General features: G+C 40.8%; 2 protein-coding genes across 8 annotated transcripts in view; both read right to left on the bottom strand.

Annotated features, from left to right (window-relative positions):
* ATP5PF (ATP synthase peripheral stalk subunit F6) overlaps positions 1–17,685 on the bottom strand; it is a 985,871-nt gene that overhangs the window by 233,564 nt on the left and 734,622 nt on the right. The window lies entirely within an intron of this gene.
* Positions 1–17,685, bottom strand: part of APP (amyloid beta precursor protein) — a 286,015-nt gene that overhangs the window by 69,986 nt on the left and 198,344 nt on the right. For all 6 annotated transcript variants that reach the window (XM_050784742.1, XM_050784743.1, XM_050784744.1 and 3 more), the window contains one exon: positions 17,515–17,673. In XM_050784742.1, coding sequence (XP_050640699.1) covers positions 17,515–17,673 — 159 coding nt within the window. The remainder of the gene's footprint in view (positions 1–17,514; positions 17,674–17,685) is intronic.

Below are 17,685 nucleotides of genomic sequence, written 5' to 3'. Positions count from 1 at the left end.
CTAAATTTCAATTTAGAGAACGTGGAGGTCATTTCAGATAACCAACATCTGGATCTCCCTTTTTCTTCTACTATCACCACAAACAGCATATGTTACCACTTATTATTATTATTATTATTATTACTATTCTTTGAGACGGAATCTCGCTCTGTCTCCCAGGCTGGAGGGCAGTGGCGCGATCTCGGCTCACTGCAAGCTCCGCCTCTCGGGTTCAAGCGATTCTCCTGCCTCAGTCTCCTGAGTAGCTGGGACTACAGGCATGTGCCACCACGCTCAGCTAATTCTTTTGTATTTTTAGTTGAGACAGGGTTTCACCGTGTTAGCCAGGATGGTCTCCATCTCCTGACCTCGTAATCCGCCCGCCTCAGCCCCCTAAAGTGCTGGGATTACAGGTGTGAGCCACTGTACTCAGCCAATTAATTATTAATGTTAACATACATTTAAAAATAAACACGAAAGCCTTGACTTTTCCCATCTATGCAATTCAGATGGCAGTATCTTTCAGATAGTATTTTCAGATTAAACGCGTTCTGTGATAGTTACCCAGCATGGCGTGTAGTCCATTGCTCATACTCAATACACATTTCTTTCTTTCATTCAGGCCTTATCTATAAATCATAGACCCCTTTCTTTCCTCTAGGTAGTAAGAGTTCAATGTGTATTGACTGCTTCTTAATGAGACAGTATATTAAATGCTTTTTGCTGGTAACTCATCAAATCTTCATCTCAGCCCTACGACAGAGTCATAGCAGCTCTCCCCACCTTACTGGTGAGGCATGAAGCACAAAGGAGATTGTGGTTACATAGGCTATATCCCTGGCCCACGGTTACACAGCTAGTTACTGTTAGAGTGAGAACGGGTTAGTCTCACTGCCTGGCTCCAGAGCCTCTTCTCCTAATCACTTTGTGATCTGGTCCTTCAAGGAGAATCTAAAATGGACCCAGTTTAAGATAGTTCTATAAAGCAATTTACAAAGTTAAAAACTGGCCAGACGCGGTGGCTCATGCCTATAATCCCAGCACTTTGGGAGGCCAAGGCGGGCAGGTCACGAAGTCAGGAGTTCCAGACCAGCCTGGCCAACAAGGTGAAACCCCGTCTCTATTAAAAATACAAAAATTAGCTGGGCGTGGTGGCAGGTGCCTGTAGTCCCAGCTACTTGGGAGGCTGAGGCAGGAGAATTGTTTGAAGCCAGGAGGCGGACATTGCAGTGAGCTGAGATTGCACCATTGCACTATAGCCTGGGCGACAGGATGAGACTCCGTCTCAAAAACAAACAAATAAACAAACAAAGGAAAACAAAGTTAAAAACAAAGAAATAACTGCATGGTTAGAAAAGACAGTCTGTTCCAGGAGTACTTGCCTGACTTTCTAGTTCTTATAAGTGCAGGTAATATTCTGTGGGCCATGCTAACATCAGCTCCTTTAATTGTGCAGAAGGTTCAGATTTAGCTTGTTCAGTCTCTCAATTCCTGCCCTAGGTTTCTGGAGTTCCATTATTCTTTAGCTAATGCATAAAATTATTTAGCTAATTACTAAGCTAATGTGTGGGGAGAAGAAATAGCAAGATAGGAATGTCCTCTGTCAATCTGGATAAAGGATTAGGATTACTGGAAAGTGATTCAAGGTATTAATGTTAGGCTTTTGTGACATTCATGGTTTCTAGTGCTAAATTCATCCTTATCTTCTATTGAGACAGATAATTAAATGGTGAATGTCTTCGCATGTTTTCAATTGCTGATCTCATTTACTACTGCCATTCTGCTTCAAAATATATTCCTAACTTACCCTGAAAATCCCCAGAGTTTGATGATAATGTTCCCGGACTGAACTGAGGGTCGGGCTACTGTATCTCATGGCCCAATAAAGAGATGCAGATGAACTGGGGAGGAAGAGAGTTTTTATTTCTGTAACCTGTTACAGGGAGACGGCCTGGAAATTAGTGCCAGACCAACTCAAAATTACAAAGTTTTCCAGAGCTTATATGCCTTCTAAGCTATATGTCTACGCATACGTGTACATCCACCTCAAGACATAAGTGATTAACTTCTTTTAATCTGTAACTAAGCTCTGAGTCCTGAAGACCTTCCTCTGGAGCCTCAGTAAATTTACTTCATCTAAATGGGTCCAGGTGCTACGGTGATCACTCTTATCTTGTCTCCTGCTAAATCAGGGAGGTTTGGGGAGTTCCTTTAGAACCCCAGTAAACTTGTTTGTGGAGGCCTGGAGAGTTTCTTCAGACCCTCAATAAAACTTGTGAATCCTAAATGAGTCCCGTTAAGAATTCCTTTGTTTTGCCAGGAAAGGCCTAGGCAAAACTCTTGGTGGGCTTTTGTTACATTCCGGCCTTTGTATAAGGGCACTGGCTTTTTTTAGCTTTTAGTATTTAACTTAACCACTGGGTCAGTACTGAAAGAGTTGTTATGGAGGCCTGCATTAGTGAGATTTGGCCCGCCACAATAACAGAGTAGCAAAGCAGGCTCTCAAGATTCCCCAGGCCTTAGCTCCTCCAGGGATAATGAGACCTGGGAAACCCCTTCACTGTTTATCTGAGCTGAGATAAGCATTGTGTGAGAATCTACATAAACTCAAGCCCTTTCTTCCTAATGCCTATTGGATAAGCAAAGCCTGGGAACATCAGATAATTCAGGAAGACCTTAGGGGATCTCCCAATAAATGAATGACATACAGGGTTCTGCTTCATTGATTTGGCCACCTAAACACATTTCTAGGAATCATGCTTGGAAATGAAAACAAAATCAGATTAGCTTCTTTGTTGGACAGTGGGCAAATAAATCATACCAAATAAAATGGTAGTTATGTCTATCCCTCAGAAACAAATACTACTTTTAGTTAAGAAAGAAAAAAAACAGGTGTAAAAAGAAAAGAAGTCTTGGGGCCCCCAAATCACTAAGCTAAAGGGAAAAGTCTAGCTGGGAACTGCTTAGGGCCAACTGCTCTGCTCACTGACATAGACCCATATCTGACTGTCTCCTTTGGAGAGGCTAATCAGAAACTCAAAAAATGCAACTGTTCATCTCACCTATCTCTGACCTAGGAGCCTCCTCCCCACTTCAGGTCTTCCTGCTTTTTGTTTCAAGCAGTCTCTCCTTTCCAGACCAAACCAATGTACTTCTTACGTATATTGACTGATGCTTCATGTCTCCCTAAAATGTGTAACACTAAGCTGTGCCCCAACCTTGGGCACACGTCGTCAGGACTTCCCGAGGCCGTGACACAGGTGCACCCTCAACCTTGGCAAGATAAACTTTCTAAATTAACTGAGACCTGTCTCAGATTTGCGGGGTTCACACAGGTGACAGTTCCCTATACTTTTATATTTTTGTTTAGGTTAAAAAAAAGACCTCCCTCCTTTTGATATGATTCATGCATATTTCATTCAAATAAACAAATAATTGCCCTTACAACTTTTGGCCAAAACACAAATCCTCCAGGCTTAACATTTGTTATTTCTAGAGCTATAATAATGTATCTAAGAATAACAAGGTCTCTTGATTGTCTAATGAGGTTTATTTTATTAAGCTAGGACATAGATGAATTTCTTAAAATTTTAATTCAAAACGCAGAAACCTTCATACAGGAATGGTAGGGAAAAAAACCCCCTTTGTTATCTCTATAGAAACATATTCTCTGAAAGTAATTGCTATTACTATTGTCACAATATTCATATAAGATGGGTTATTCATATGATCAGAAAAACATAAGAATTTAGTGGCTCACGAAAAGGATATTGATAAGGAGAGTTTAAGAGACACTTTTTTTTTCTTTTAAACTGCAGGCATGTGAATCCGGATCACCCTCATGTCTTTAAATCTTCTGTTACTAGCAATAATTTTTCTGTGTATTAATACTACAGTCTGCTTATACTGGCATTAGATGGCTAATCTTATTATTAACATATATGGCAAAGAACAGAGGAAGAGATGTGTCGCAGGGGGACTAATTATACCGAATCCTATTTATTGCCACTACTGTTTCTGAAAGAGTGTTTAGCTCACAATTATGTGCTGTTTGCAACTGATGTGGCACTTTTTAATTTGTACTAAACTCACCTCACAATCACACTGTCTTTTACAAAAATCATTCAAAATAATTTATTAAAGGATTCAGAATAGGCACTACCAAAATGGCTTAGACATCATTTACAGCAAGAGGAAAGAGAAACATAAGATTTACATTTTAGAACATTACTCATTTTCCTCTCTGGAAACAAGAGTGTAACGTATTTCTACCTCTAGGCACAGTTCCTGCCACAATTTGGTTGCTTACAAATATTTGTTAGTTAAATTAATGGGTAAACTACAGCTAGATACAATTTCAGAAATAGGCCCAGTAGTGTAGAATATCCTTCGTGGTCTTCAAGTAGAAAACAAGCACCTCGCTCCTCAGAACAGTGGCCTCCCCAATTTTCACAGAAATATTGATATTAATAAACCCACTTGATTTATCTATATAGTGTGCTTGGGTGCTTTGGAAAGTAGTTTTAACTGGGAACTCTTCCCAGAAAATATTTAATGGACTCCACAGCATGTACAAACTCATCTCAAAAAGATTTGTTTCATTAATTTCAAAACATCTCACATATTGTGTTCTTCTAGTTTGATGGCAAATTGATGTGGGTAACATTGAAGAAAATTTAATGGCCTTTCCTGATAAAAGCTAATACTTTTTTTCCTTTTGGAGATGGAGTCTCACTGCACTACAAGCCCAGGTTGGAGTGCAGTGGCGTGATCTTGGCTCCCTGCAACCTCCACCTCCTGTGTTCAAGCAATTCTCTTGCCCCAGCTCCCTGAATAGCTGGGATGACAGGCATGTGCCCTCACACCGACTTAATTTTTGTATTTTTAGTAGAGATGGTGTTTCACTATGTTGGCTAGGCTGGTTTCAAACTTCTGACCTCAGGTGATCCACCTGCCTCGGCCTCCCTAAGAGCTGGGATTACAGGTGTGAGCCACCGCCCCCAGTGCTAGTACATTTTTTTAAATTAATTTCCCCATTTTTCAGATGCATTTACTTTTTCATTTTTCTTTTATACAATTTCTCAAATTTGGCGTTGCTGGGACTTGGGAGAAGTCTCATACATTTGACTAATGGCAGGATGACTCGATGCCAGTCATGGTCTGAATATGTAGCTTATTACTTGACAGTTCACATGGGAAGTGTACTAAAATTATTCAGTCCTATTGTCCCACTCCATAGCTTTATGCTTGATCTAGAAATCTGGCATCTTATCATAATAGACACTTGTGCCATGAACCCGTTTCTTATGGAAGGGAGTGAACTGGCAAGAGCCTTTAAAAGCCCTGGGCATAATCCTGCCAAGAAAGAAGTAAATGACTCACTGTAGGGGAATCACCCTAACCTTTCCAGGTCACAGAAAACCCTCTCCTGGAGCATTAAATTGCACCCTGGTGGTTTCCAAAACTGAACAAAGGAATTCTCTCTTGCTTTCCTAAACAGGTTCACAGCTATTATTTTCACAGTTTTACACCTTGGATTTCAAGAAATCTTGAGCATATAAAATGTAGAAAATTGTGTGCAGGTTTAAAAAATCACACTTTAGAGAGTTAAATCTCTCTGTGCTTGACATTATCTTAGTTAAATATAACATTTGGGAAAACTGCCACGGGAACCTCCGAATCACAACCTTTATTGTCTTTAATGCCAGGAGTTGAGCTAAATTTTAAAAGTCTACTGCAAAATTTACCTACCTTCTTTTCTTCAGAAAGGCAAACAAATGATTTTTGTAGTTTAAGGTGAGTATAAAAGGGCAAATGATAATCCCATGCAAAGTTGGACACAGAAGTCTTGAATGAAGCAATGGAGAAAATGGCAGTGGATTCTCACACTCTCCCCCTTTGGTGTTTTCTTAAGTTTTGACAATATGGATGCATTAGATGGAAGGACATGGAACAACTAATCTCTATTAATCCCCTTAGTTCATAAGGCCAGAGCAAAACTTTTGCTTATGGCCAACGAGTTATCCCAATGTCCCTTCCCAGGGTATCCGGTTTGCTGATACGGCTCTGATTTTGTACTGGACATAACACAGGCGTATCCAGGAGTCATCTATCATCTGTTCTCTCCTTCCCGTGGAAGCAGATCACTTCCTAATAGGGATGTGTCACCACAGCCTCCACGTTATTTCCCCTAACAATCTTTCTCCTCTTAGGGAGGGAGACATCTTCCTACTTTACAATTTTGTCTCAACTTTCGATTAATCCTTTTGCTTTTCTAATTATGAATAACAAAAGCTAGAACAACATTAACTGCAGAAAGAGCAGAAAAATTAACTCCAATTTGCAGACGGAGTAGGAGGAATCCCTTTATTAAATCACTTGCTCCTAGTTAGAGGTTATAAAGATGGCAAACCTGAGAATTAAAGACAGGAGTTTATATAAAAGGCAGAAAATAGGAGTGTTTTTAATTCTCTCATCATTTAGTGACCTTTTTTCTTTTTTCTTTTTTTTCTGAGAAGGAGTTTCACTCTTGTTACCCAGGGGGGAGTACAATGGCGTGACCTCCCCTCACTGCAACCTGGGTTCAAGTCATTCTCCTGCCTCAGCCTCCCGAGTAGCTGGGATTACTGGCATGCGACACCACGCCCAGCTAATTTTGTATTTTTAGTAGAGACAGGGTTTCTCCATGTTGGTTAGGCTGGTCTGGAACTCCTGACCTCAGGTGACCAGCCCGCCTTGGCCTCCCAAAGTGCTGGGATTACAGATGTGAGCCACTGCACCCGGCTGAGCTTTTTTTCAAATCCGGTAGGTTTCATAATTTTTTTCCAGAGTATTTTGCTAGTTCTCAGAAATAATTTATTTTGGTTGTACAGACCACAGTCATAAATTAGTGAAGACAGCATACAGAACTGAAATTTAGCACCCAACACAACTCCATGATTCATGCTTTCAGACAAACTCTAGCATAGAATGGATAAAGAGCTAAGATCTTCTGACCTAGGAGTGCAGAAAGGACAGAAAATGTTTGGACTAGTATGTCTTCGAGCTTTGTTTAGTCAAACAGTGAAACGTGTAAGCCCTTAATGATGAACAGAACTATTAGTACAACCCAGAAGGCGAAGCCCACAGTGCTGCTGACATCATAAACAAAAGATATTTTCAACTAACTCAGACCCTCGCAAAGATTTGTCAAACGGTCTGATCATCCGAAAAATGTCAACTGTGACATATTCTTGACTTTTAGAGAGATTTACAGCAATCTACTTTAATTTTGGACATATTCATACTTGGACTATGGCGGTCCTGCTTCATACATTCTCTAACTGGTTAGCCTATTCAAAGAAAAGTACATTTGCGCTTCTTTTAATTTTACCCTCTCCTTTTCCCACACCTAGTCAGTGTTATGACCTATTAGAAATTGAGTATTTTTGTTGATTTTAAAACATTTATATAAGGAAACTCAAGGTAATGATGCTTAAAATCCAAACACCACCTAGCATCTTTAAACTGGGATCCATGGTCAGCTTTCACACAATGAATAAACCCCTTACAGCTTATGTGAGACTGTGTTTGCGTGTGTGTGCGCACGTGTTTCCGGAGTGAGGATACTCTGCTGCCCATCTGTTCTTTAGGACAAATATCAGTCATACCAGGCAGGTGAATAACTACTGGATCTTTAAATAATGTGCTATTTGTCTACAAAAACTAAATATTTATATTTTCATAATACATTTTCATTCTCAAGGATAAAATGAACATATATATTAACATTACAATACGTATGTTTGCTGGAAGAAAGCAGAGCTTCAAACCATACGGTGCTATGGGTTTTAATGGCATCCTATGAAGACCTGTTTGCATTCTGAAGGCAGTGACTGAGCAGGGCTCCACTGTGGAGGGAATCTGGATGATGAATATGGCCTCAGTGGCACAAGACAGCTCTTAAGCTAATGCCTTTCCAACATCCTTCTTAATGTTCTATGTAACTTAATGAAAACCAGAGACCACTAGTATCTCTTGTTACATACTTCCCATTTGCATGTAGCAAGATCTGTTTGTTGAACTTGGTAAACATTCAGAAGGTAGGGAAGTAACAGCACTCAGTGGTTTTACTGAAACAGCATGTATACCATTCAGCATAGTTTATAAGATTTTGTTCAATAAATGCTAATTCTCCCATCTGCCTTCCCATCCATTATTTGTTATTGAGTTTGCCCTTAGAAGTGCTCAAGCTAATGAGTCCCCCTTTGCTCACCAATGTATGCAGAACTCAACTAAAAATAAATGAATGGTGAACAAATAAAGATTAAATATGTAGGTACAGAACAATTATTTACTTTTCCGAAAGATGATTTTTTTTGCCTGGCAGTCTTTTAACTTTTAATTCCATTCTGATTAGCTTTATAAAATTTTGATTACAATCAAAACCTGCTGGTGGAATGCCTTAAACATTGCAATATTCATCTCTCCACATACCAAGAACTCAGCGAATAATTTTTAACTTATTTATTATCAGTTACATGGAGGTACAGATGTCCCATATTTGCTTTGGAGATATATGCTATATACATATATTTTAAAAGATAATTTCTTTTGCAACGAAAACAGATGAGTAGAAATAATTGGTTTGTTTCAGTGAAGGGTAATTAGCAGTATCATATAAAAGCTCAAATTTAGTAACTCAATTTCTTTTTTGCTTTAGAAAACAAAGTTACACCAATACCCACATTGATTAAAGTTTGGTTGAGTTGCAATCCACATCGTATCATGGCTAAGAATTTATTTATGAGGTGGTTAAAACCTCCTCATGCCATCACCTGTTTACCTGTGGGAAAGCTCCCATTAATTCCTACCCTTGTTATCTCCAATGACTGCTGCTTTTTGTTGAACATTTATTGCTCTGCTGCTGAAATTTACCAAATAGCTTTGAGCAAAATCTCAACTTAGAGATGAAACCATACTCTTTAATGAAGAGTCTCACACAATTCATGTTCTATCAAAGAATTCTATGAAGAAATTTTCAGAGATCTCAGCAAAATTTAACATTTGGCTGAACCATTCAAAAATGAGAAAGGAAAGAAGGGTGCCGATGCTATAGAAACTGCCAACATTCTTTTTTGCTCAATTAAACTGAGAGCCTGAGTGTGAAGCAGCAGATACAAGCATGAAATGAATTTTAGTATGGATAAAATGGCTTCAATCGTAAGACAGTGGGAAAATCAAAACAACACAACTGGCATAGATAAGTAGACAGATGTGCAGGAAAATGTTTTCTAATTCTCATTTCCCTCTAGCAAATGCAAAAGTTGTTGAAGTCAGAATAATAATCATGATACTGTCTAATGAAAGATTTATGCTAAGTATCTGTAAAAACATCAAAAATCTCAGAATTACAAAGAAGGGTTTGGCTGTGTATCCCTTATCTTTAAAACACTTCAATTCTTTTTTTTTAAAATTTATTATTATTATTATTATTATACTTTAAGTTCTAGGGTACATGTGCATAACGTGCAGGTTTGTTACATATGTATACTTGTGCCATGTTGCTGTGCTGCACCCATCAACTCGTCAGCACCCATCAACTCGTCATTTACATCAGGTATAACTCCCAATGCAATCCCTCCCCCCTCCCCCCACCCAAAAGACTTCAATTCTTACTAATTACGGGGTGCTAAGGTTTTCCAGACCTAGGCCTACAATAGAAAGTTGATTTAAATAAAAAATCCCTATCTAGCCTTTGGTTTAACTGTACAGGATCACATTAAGTCTAATTTCTCTTTAACAGTCAGGACATATGATCATCTTCTGTCTATGAAGGATAAGTAGAATCCTGAGAGTTACAAGAGGAAAGGCTCAGACAGCATTTAGTTCCTGTTTCATGAAGCTATGAATAGCTTGAGTACCAGCCCTAACAAAGCAAAAAGCAGGAAGTGCATGACTGTAGAGGGCAGGTCAAGAAATGATGAATGCTTAGCTTTAAGTATTTAATTTGGTAGCCTGGAGGCCTACAAAGGTGATGGAAGTTTACCACGGGTGCTGCAACTCCGGAGAGGCGTTTAATTTTTCCAGAGGGAAAAAGTGCTAACTCCTTGATTTTCCAAAGAAAGTCTTAGGAAAGTAAAAAGGTTAAGGGGTTGGTACTTAGAAGAGTCACTAGCCTTCAACAGATAAGAGTTTTTTCTGAGTGCAAAGACACCGCTCTGCTCAACTTTTTTTCCATGGGGAAAACAACTGTTTTAATAATTGTAGTATTTCAAGTATTTATTTCATTTTTTAATTTTTAATTTTGGAACAGGGTCTTGCTTTGTTGTCCAGGCTGGAGTGCAGTGGCACCATCAGAGCTCACTGCAGCCTTGACTTCCCCGGCTCACGCTCCCACCTCAGCCTCCCGAGCAGCTGCGACTACAGGCACGCACCATCATGCCTGGCTAATTAAAACAATCTTTTTTTTTTTGGTAGAGATAGGGTCTTTCTATGTTGCCTAGGGTGGTCTCAAATTCCTGGGCTCAAGGGATCCTCCCACCTCAGCCTCCCAAAGTGCTGGGATTACAGCTGTGAGCCACTACATCCAGCCCAAACTACTTATTTTAAATACATGTGCATATATACATATGACTCTATGAGTTGAATAATGCATTTTTAGGTTGACCATTCAATGTATTTGCCTATAGGTATATAATTAAATCAGAAATTTGAAACATGGCCGGGCGCGGTGGCTCAAGCCTGTAATCCCAGCACTTTGGGAGGCCCAGATGGGCGGATCACGAGGTCAGGAGATCGAGACCATCCTGGCTAACATAGTGAAACCTCGTCTCTGCTAAAAAAATACAAAAACCTAGCCGGGAGAGGTGGCGGGCGCCTGTAGTCCCAGCTACTCGGGAGGCTGAGGCAGGAGAATGGCGTAAACCCGGGAGGCGGAGCTTGCAGTGAGCTGAGATCCGGCCACTGCACTCCAGCCTGGGTGACAGAGCGAGACTCTGTCTCAAAAAAAAAAAAAAAAAAAAAGAAATTTGAAACATACAGTATACTCAGACACAGGGACTCACAAAATGATACTCATTAGTAGAACAAAGAATTCTAGCTGCACAAAAACAACATCTCATACCACTTCCACGTTTAGACTGAAAAACTGTGTAAAAGTATGATTTAAATCCGAACTTCAAAGAGACTGAAAACAATCCACACTGTTTTGGAATCCCATGTTTGCACAATCTGAGAATATACAGTAGAATTTGGTGAGGGTTAGAAAGAGAATTAGTCTAAGTGATAACGTCTACAGAATCTATAGAAAGAACACTTTTGATTTACTTATATTCAAATAACATTTACTGAATACAGCTGTCTGCATTTTCCAGGCACGGTGGTAAGTAAGACAGAGATCTCAGAAATATTTATGTATGACTCCTATTACAAGATGTGACCTTTTCCAGACAGCCACCAGCAAGCTCTGGATTTATGTCTTCAAGAGGAACGTATATAAGTCCTCAAGAAGGGATTTAATTGTGCCTGTAATCCCAGCACTTTGGGAGGCTGAGGCGGGCAGATCACAAGGTCAGGAGATCGAGACCATCCTGGCTAACACGGTGAAGCCCCGTCTCTGCTAAAAAAAAAATACAAAAAATTAGCCGGGCATGGTGGCGGGCACCTGTAGGCTCAGCTACTCGGGGGGCTGAGGCAGGAGAATGGTGTGAATCTGGGAGGCGGAGCTTGCAGTGAGCCAAGATCGTGCCACCGCACTCCAGCCTGGGCGACAGAGCAAGACCCTGTCCCCACCAAAAAAGAAGGGATTTACAATTTTCTTGTGCCTGCCAAAGTGCAGACCTAAATGCCAGGTCAAGTCATACAACATTAAAACTTAAATGAACACTTAAAGATGGTAACTTAACAAAAATGGCAGGTAATGCCCCCTAGACTCCAGGCCTGTGACTACCCAGCCACATTTTATTACAAAGGAAAGATATAAAGGTGAGTCATGGTGGCTCATGCCTGTAATATCAGCACTTTAAAAAGCCGAGGTGAAAGGTCAGTTGAGGTCAGAAGTTCAAGACTAGCCTGGGTAACACAACGAGATCTTGTCTTTACAAAACAATTTTAAAAATTAGCCACACATGGTGGAACGTCTGTAGACCCAACACTCAGGAGGCTGAGGCTAAAGGATTGCTTGAGCCCAGGAAGTTGGGGCTACAGTGAGCTATGACTGGGACACTGCATGCCAGTCTGGGTGAAAGAGCAAGACGCTGAAAGGAAAGAAAGGAAAGGGAAGGGAAGGAAGGCGACAGGAGGGGAGGGGAGGAGAAGGGAGGGGAGGAGAGGGGAGGGGAGGAGAGGGGAGGGGAGGGGAGGGGAGGGGAGGAGAGGGGAAGGGAGGAGAGGGGAGGGGAGGGAAGGAGAGGAAAGAAGAGAGAAAGAGAGGGAGAGAGAGAGACAGATGGAAAGAGAGAGAAAGAAAGAGAGAGAGGGAGAGAAGGAAGGAAGGAAGGAAGGAAGGAAGGAAGGAAGGAAGGAAGGAAGGAATTCCGACGTCAGAATTTAACAGGAATCGTTAGATGAATCAACAACAGTGATCTGATTTTTGACAGTAAAATATTTCTTCCTAATCCAGTTTTTAATTTTTATTTCAAATGAACATGTTGTCTAATTCCATATGAAGTGATGCGGAGGCCCACAACAAGCATGATTACAAGCACTCTAAAATTATCCCCTTTGATAAAAGATGACACTTTGGCAAACGTTCTTGCCACTGCCTTTCCTGTGATGGCTGAGGAGACTAAACTGAGAGTTTAAATGTACATTTGTTAAAGCCTCCATTCAGTCCTCATCTTATTTTTAGTCCCATCAATGTCCATTTAGCAAAGATCTGACTAAGGAGATCGGACTTTCAGCTGGAACGCTTCACAAGTGTCTGCTATGAAGATTCTGGTCTCAGCACCCACCACCCCCTCCTGCTCTGGCAAATGATCACACGGCTCCTCTCCTGAAAGCGTGTTCTCCAAAAAAGAGAAGAACCAAGGAGCTTTTGTTCTGCAGAGACATAAAAAAACTTCCTGACAAGTGCCTTGCTAAGATGAAAATGAAAACGCTAATATGAATATTCTTTTTCAAAAGCTCTTTGTTCAGAGAGGAAGCTTGTTCTAGTGAGAAGGCACCGCAGTGACTCGCGGCTCTACCCTGCCCCTTCCTAGCAGTGTCACCCTGAACCAGCCACTCCATCTCCCGAGGTTGCAGTGATATCATCGGTAGAGCAGGGTCAATAGTATCTTACTTCTTGGAAGAATGCCACGAGCTCTTTAACAGCTCCTCATGGCTTTCTGTGCACTGTCACTTTATCCATAGAAAAATCAAAATGGCGAGGAAGATCAGTGCAAATGGGTGACTTTTTGGTTAAGTTGCATAAAATGCACAAACAATTCCAGCCAAGATTGAGTGAGAAGAACTGGATTTACCCTCCCGCCTGAACAACCAACAAATGGCCAATATATTCATATATAAACAATGTTTCTTTCTCCACGCCCCCCCTCAACCGCCCAGATGGAGTCTGCTCTGTCGCCAGACTGGAGTGCAGAATAAATGGACAATATATTCATATATAAACAACGTTTCTTCTTTTTTTTTTGAGATGGAGTCTGCTCTGTTGCCCAGGCTGGAGTGCAGTGGCACAATCTCGGCTCACTGCAACCTCTGCCTCCTGGGTTCAAGCAATTATCCTGCCTCAGCCTCCTGAGTAGCTGGGACTACAGGTGTGCGCCACCACGCCCGGCTAGCTTTTTGTATTTTTAGTAGAGACAGGGTTTCACCATGTTGGCCAGGATGGTCGTGATCTCTTGATCTCGTGATCTGCCCACCTTGGCCTCCCAAAGTGCTGGGATTACAGGTGTGAGCCACCTCACCTGGCATAAATAACGTTTCTGCAAGATACTAGACATCAAGTGAAGGACACTGATTCCTGAAAAGGGGAAACAAATGAGGACTTACAGCTGCCAAACTCATGGCCCTGAATTTCCAGGTCATGACTTCAGGTGGGGAAACCCACACAGAGCCTAGAGGACTCACAGAGTGGAGGACATGAAGTGTATGGAGAGACCAAGGTCACAGGACAGGCTGGTGAGGAGAGAGTTGCTCCAAAAGAGAATCCAGAGACGTGCAGAGTGATCCTTGAGAACACAGCTGAGTAATGATGGGTACATGAATGTGAAAGAAACTGAGGCCAGGGGGAAAATCACTTAGCATTAACAGTGCTTGGTGTTCACACAGGGACAGGAATAATGCCTCTTTCCACTAGTCAGATGAGAAAACTTAACATTCACGGTAGATGACTGAGAAGCGTCTTGCCTCACTAGTAAGGAATAACTAGTTCTAGGCTGACAACTGCTCCGATTCCACCTAACAAATCTAAAAATGCAAAGCTCAAAAGGATCAAACTGTTTCCAAGTAATTCGACTACATGACAGAAAAAAGCTCAAGAATATTACAAAAACACCTAGCATTCAACAAGCTTAATTTCAGGGTCTGACATTTAATAAAAAATTATGAGGCACGAAATGATACAGGGAAATGCCACATGCAATCATAAGCAATCAAAATTGATTCAAAGTTGACAGAGGTGTTAGAATTAGCAAACATGGATATTTAAACAGTTTTCATGTAATAACTGTAGTCCATAGGTTCAAAAGTTAAGTAAAGATATAGACAGTATATAAAAGTTAAGTAAAAATATAGACAATATTAAGGGGGTTGAGTGGAGCCTAGGTCAAATTTCTATATATAACAACTACAGTATGTGAAGTGATAAGATGAAAAATGGCCAGATGGAATTAAGGGCAGATTGAACTATACCATGGCATATCAAAATTAAATTGTTAAAAACCAGTGAAATAGAGAAAACTGTAAAAACAGAGGAAAAAAAAAGCATGTTATTTATAGAGAAATAAAGATAAAGATATCAACACAAATAAGACAGCATATCATCTTCCAAGCAGTGGGAGAAAAACCTCAACCCAGCATTTTATACCCAGCAAAAATATCTTTCAAAAACCAAAGGTATAAAAAAGACATTTTCCGTCAAAGCCAAGCAAAAGATTCCATCACCAACTTACATGCACTCAAACTTTTTATTTTTTTAAAAGAGACAGGAATGCCCTTTGTCACCCAGGTTGGAGTGCAGTCAGGCAATCATAGCTTCATGCAGTCTTGAACCCCTGAGTTCAAGGGATCTTCCTATCTCAACCTCCTGAGTTGCTGGGATTGCAGGCACAAGCCACCAAGCCCAGTCTCTAAGACATTTGAAAAGAAATCTTTTAGGCAGAAGGAAAATGATACCAGTTGGATCTGCACAAAGAATTTAGAGCATCCAAAACGGTGACTTCATAGGTAAACATATGGTTTTTTTTTTTTAAATTTATAACTCATTAAAAGATAACTGACTTTGTCTAAAGAAAAACATCAACAATGTAGTAAGGAAAAAGTATGACAACAACCGCTTACAGAATGAGAGAGGAGAAATGGAAGTACTTTTTGTAAGGTTCTTACACTATCTGTGAAGTGGTATAATATCTCTTGAACTGACATAATATCATCGTGACAAGTTTAGAATGTTTTCTATAAGCCTAAACAACCAGTAAAATAACAAACTAGTTATAACTTGCAAACCAACAAAAGAGATGAACCAGTAAAATAACAGTTGTAACTTACAAACCAATAAAAGGAATAAAACAGAATCATAAAAAATGTTCAATTAATTCAAACAAAAAAAAAGAGGAAAAAAGAAGAACAAAGAACAGACTGGACAAATAGAAAACAAATAGCAAGATGACAGATTTTGTCACACCATTTCCATAAACTCATTCAGTGTACAAGGTCTTCTCAATCCAAAGGAAAACTAAGACCCAATTATATGCTGCCTAAAAAAAATACACTTCAAATATAAAGACAAATAAGTTCAATAAGAGTACAAGGATGGAAAAATGCCCCACATTAATATTAATCAAAAGAAAGCTGGAATAGCTTTATTAATATTAAAGTACATTTCGGAGCAAAGCATTACAAAGGATAAAAAGATCATTTCATAAGAAGAGGCTCAAAGAGGGCCTAACAGCCCGGAACGTTTACGCACCTAAAAACACAGCCTCAAAGTACACAATGTAAAAACTGATAGCACTGTTTAGAAAAATGGACCAGTCCACAATCACAGGTATAGTTTTCCATATCCCTCGCTCAATGACAAACAGAAAGAACAAGTGGCTGGGCATGGGGTTCACGCCTGCAATCCCAGCACTCTGGCAGGCCGAGGCGGGTGGATCATCTGAGGTCAGGAGATCGAGACCAGTCTGGCCAACATGAAGAGACCCCGTCTCTACTAAAAATACAAAAATGAGCTGGGTGTGGTGGCACACCTGTAATCCTAGGTACTTGGGAGGCTAAGGCAGGAGAATTGCTTGAACCCAGGAGACAGAGGTTGCAGTGAGCAGAGATCACACCACTGCACTCCAGCCTGGGCGACAGGGTGAGACTCCGTCTCATAAAAAAAAAAAAACACAAGAAAGAACAAGTGGACATAAACCAAACACTCATGCTCAGAATGTTCCTTCCATTCCAAGTAAGCTCTCATGAGCTTACTTGTCATCATGACTGACAAACGCTTCCCCACAGAGAATATGGCCACTGCTCTGAGACAGACATTTGAGTTCTAATTCCTTCTGGTCCACTAAAAATTCTTACAACTCAGCCAAATCTCAACTTTCCTTGACCTTAGTTATATAATTATACTTACATGATGAGGGGGCTGGGCAAGGTTACTTCTAAAATCCTTTGCTATGGTCTAAATGTTTGTGTCTCTCCCACCCCCGATTCATATGCTGAAACCTAAGCCACAATGTGATGCTTTTTGAGGGTGAAACCTTTGGGAAACCATTAGGCATGAGGGCAGAGCCTTCAAGATTGACATCAGTACCCTTATAAACGGCCCCTGAGAGCTCACTTGCCCATTCCACCATATGAGAATACAGCAAAATACAAACAAAAACAAAAATAAAAGATTAAAAAAACAATTTAAGTTCTATGAAACAGGAAGCCAGCTTTCACCAGACAACCAAGTCTGCTGATGTCTTGATCTTGGACTTCTCAGCCTCTGTAACTGTGAAAGATAAACTTCTGTTGCTGATAAGGTACCCAGTCTATGGTATTCTGTTATAGCGGTCTGAAGGGATGGGAAGACATCCTTCCAGCTTTCGTGTTCGAACCTGAACTATGCCATCAATTGTCACCACCTCAGGAATATTAAATCAAGCCAGGGCTTGCATTGTGAGTCCCTGGGAACACTGTCTGGCTGCTCTGGAGAAGTGTGAGTGTCCACTGTGCAGAGATGGCCCTGTGGAGGCAGCTGCCCTGTGACCCTTTGACTTTCAAGATGGAATGGACAAGGGTTGAACCTGTGAATAACAGTGCTCAAGGCATTGCTTCTCATGGTTTCCAGTTCCCAGTCCCCACCCTTACTGTCTGTGCTGTGACCTGAAGTGGGAACTCGACCACAGGGAGACCTACCCGAGGAGGAACGGCCTGCAGAGCAGTGATGTAGTTCTCCAGGGCCAGGCGGCGGCGGTCATTGAGCATGGCTTCCACTCTGGCCATGTGTGTCTCCACCAGCTGCTGTCTCTCGTTGGCTGCTTCCTGTTCCAAAGATTCCACTTTCTCCTGGAAATGCTGCCATCATAA

This window comes from Macaca thibetana, chromosome 3, assembly GCF_024542745.1.
Source record: "Macaca thibetana thibetana isolate TM-01 chromosome 3, ASM2454274v1, whole genome shotgun sequence".
Taxonomy (NCBI): domain Eukaryota; kingdom Metazoa; phylum Chordata; class Mammalia; order Primates; family Cercopithecidae; genus Macaca; species Macaca thibetana.
This window is presented reverse-complemented; position numbering and strand designations above follow the sequence as displayed.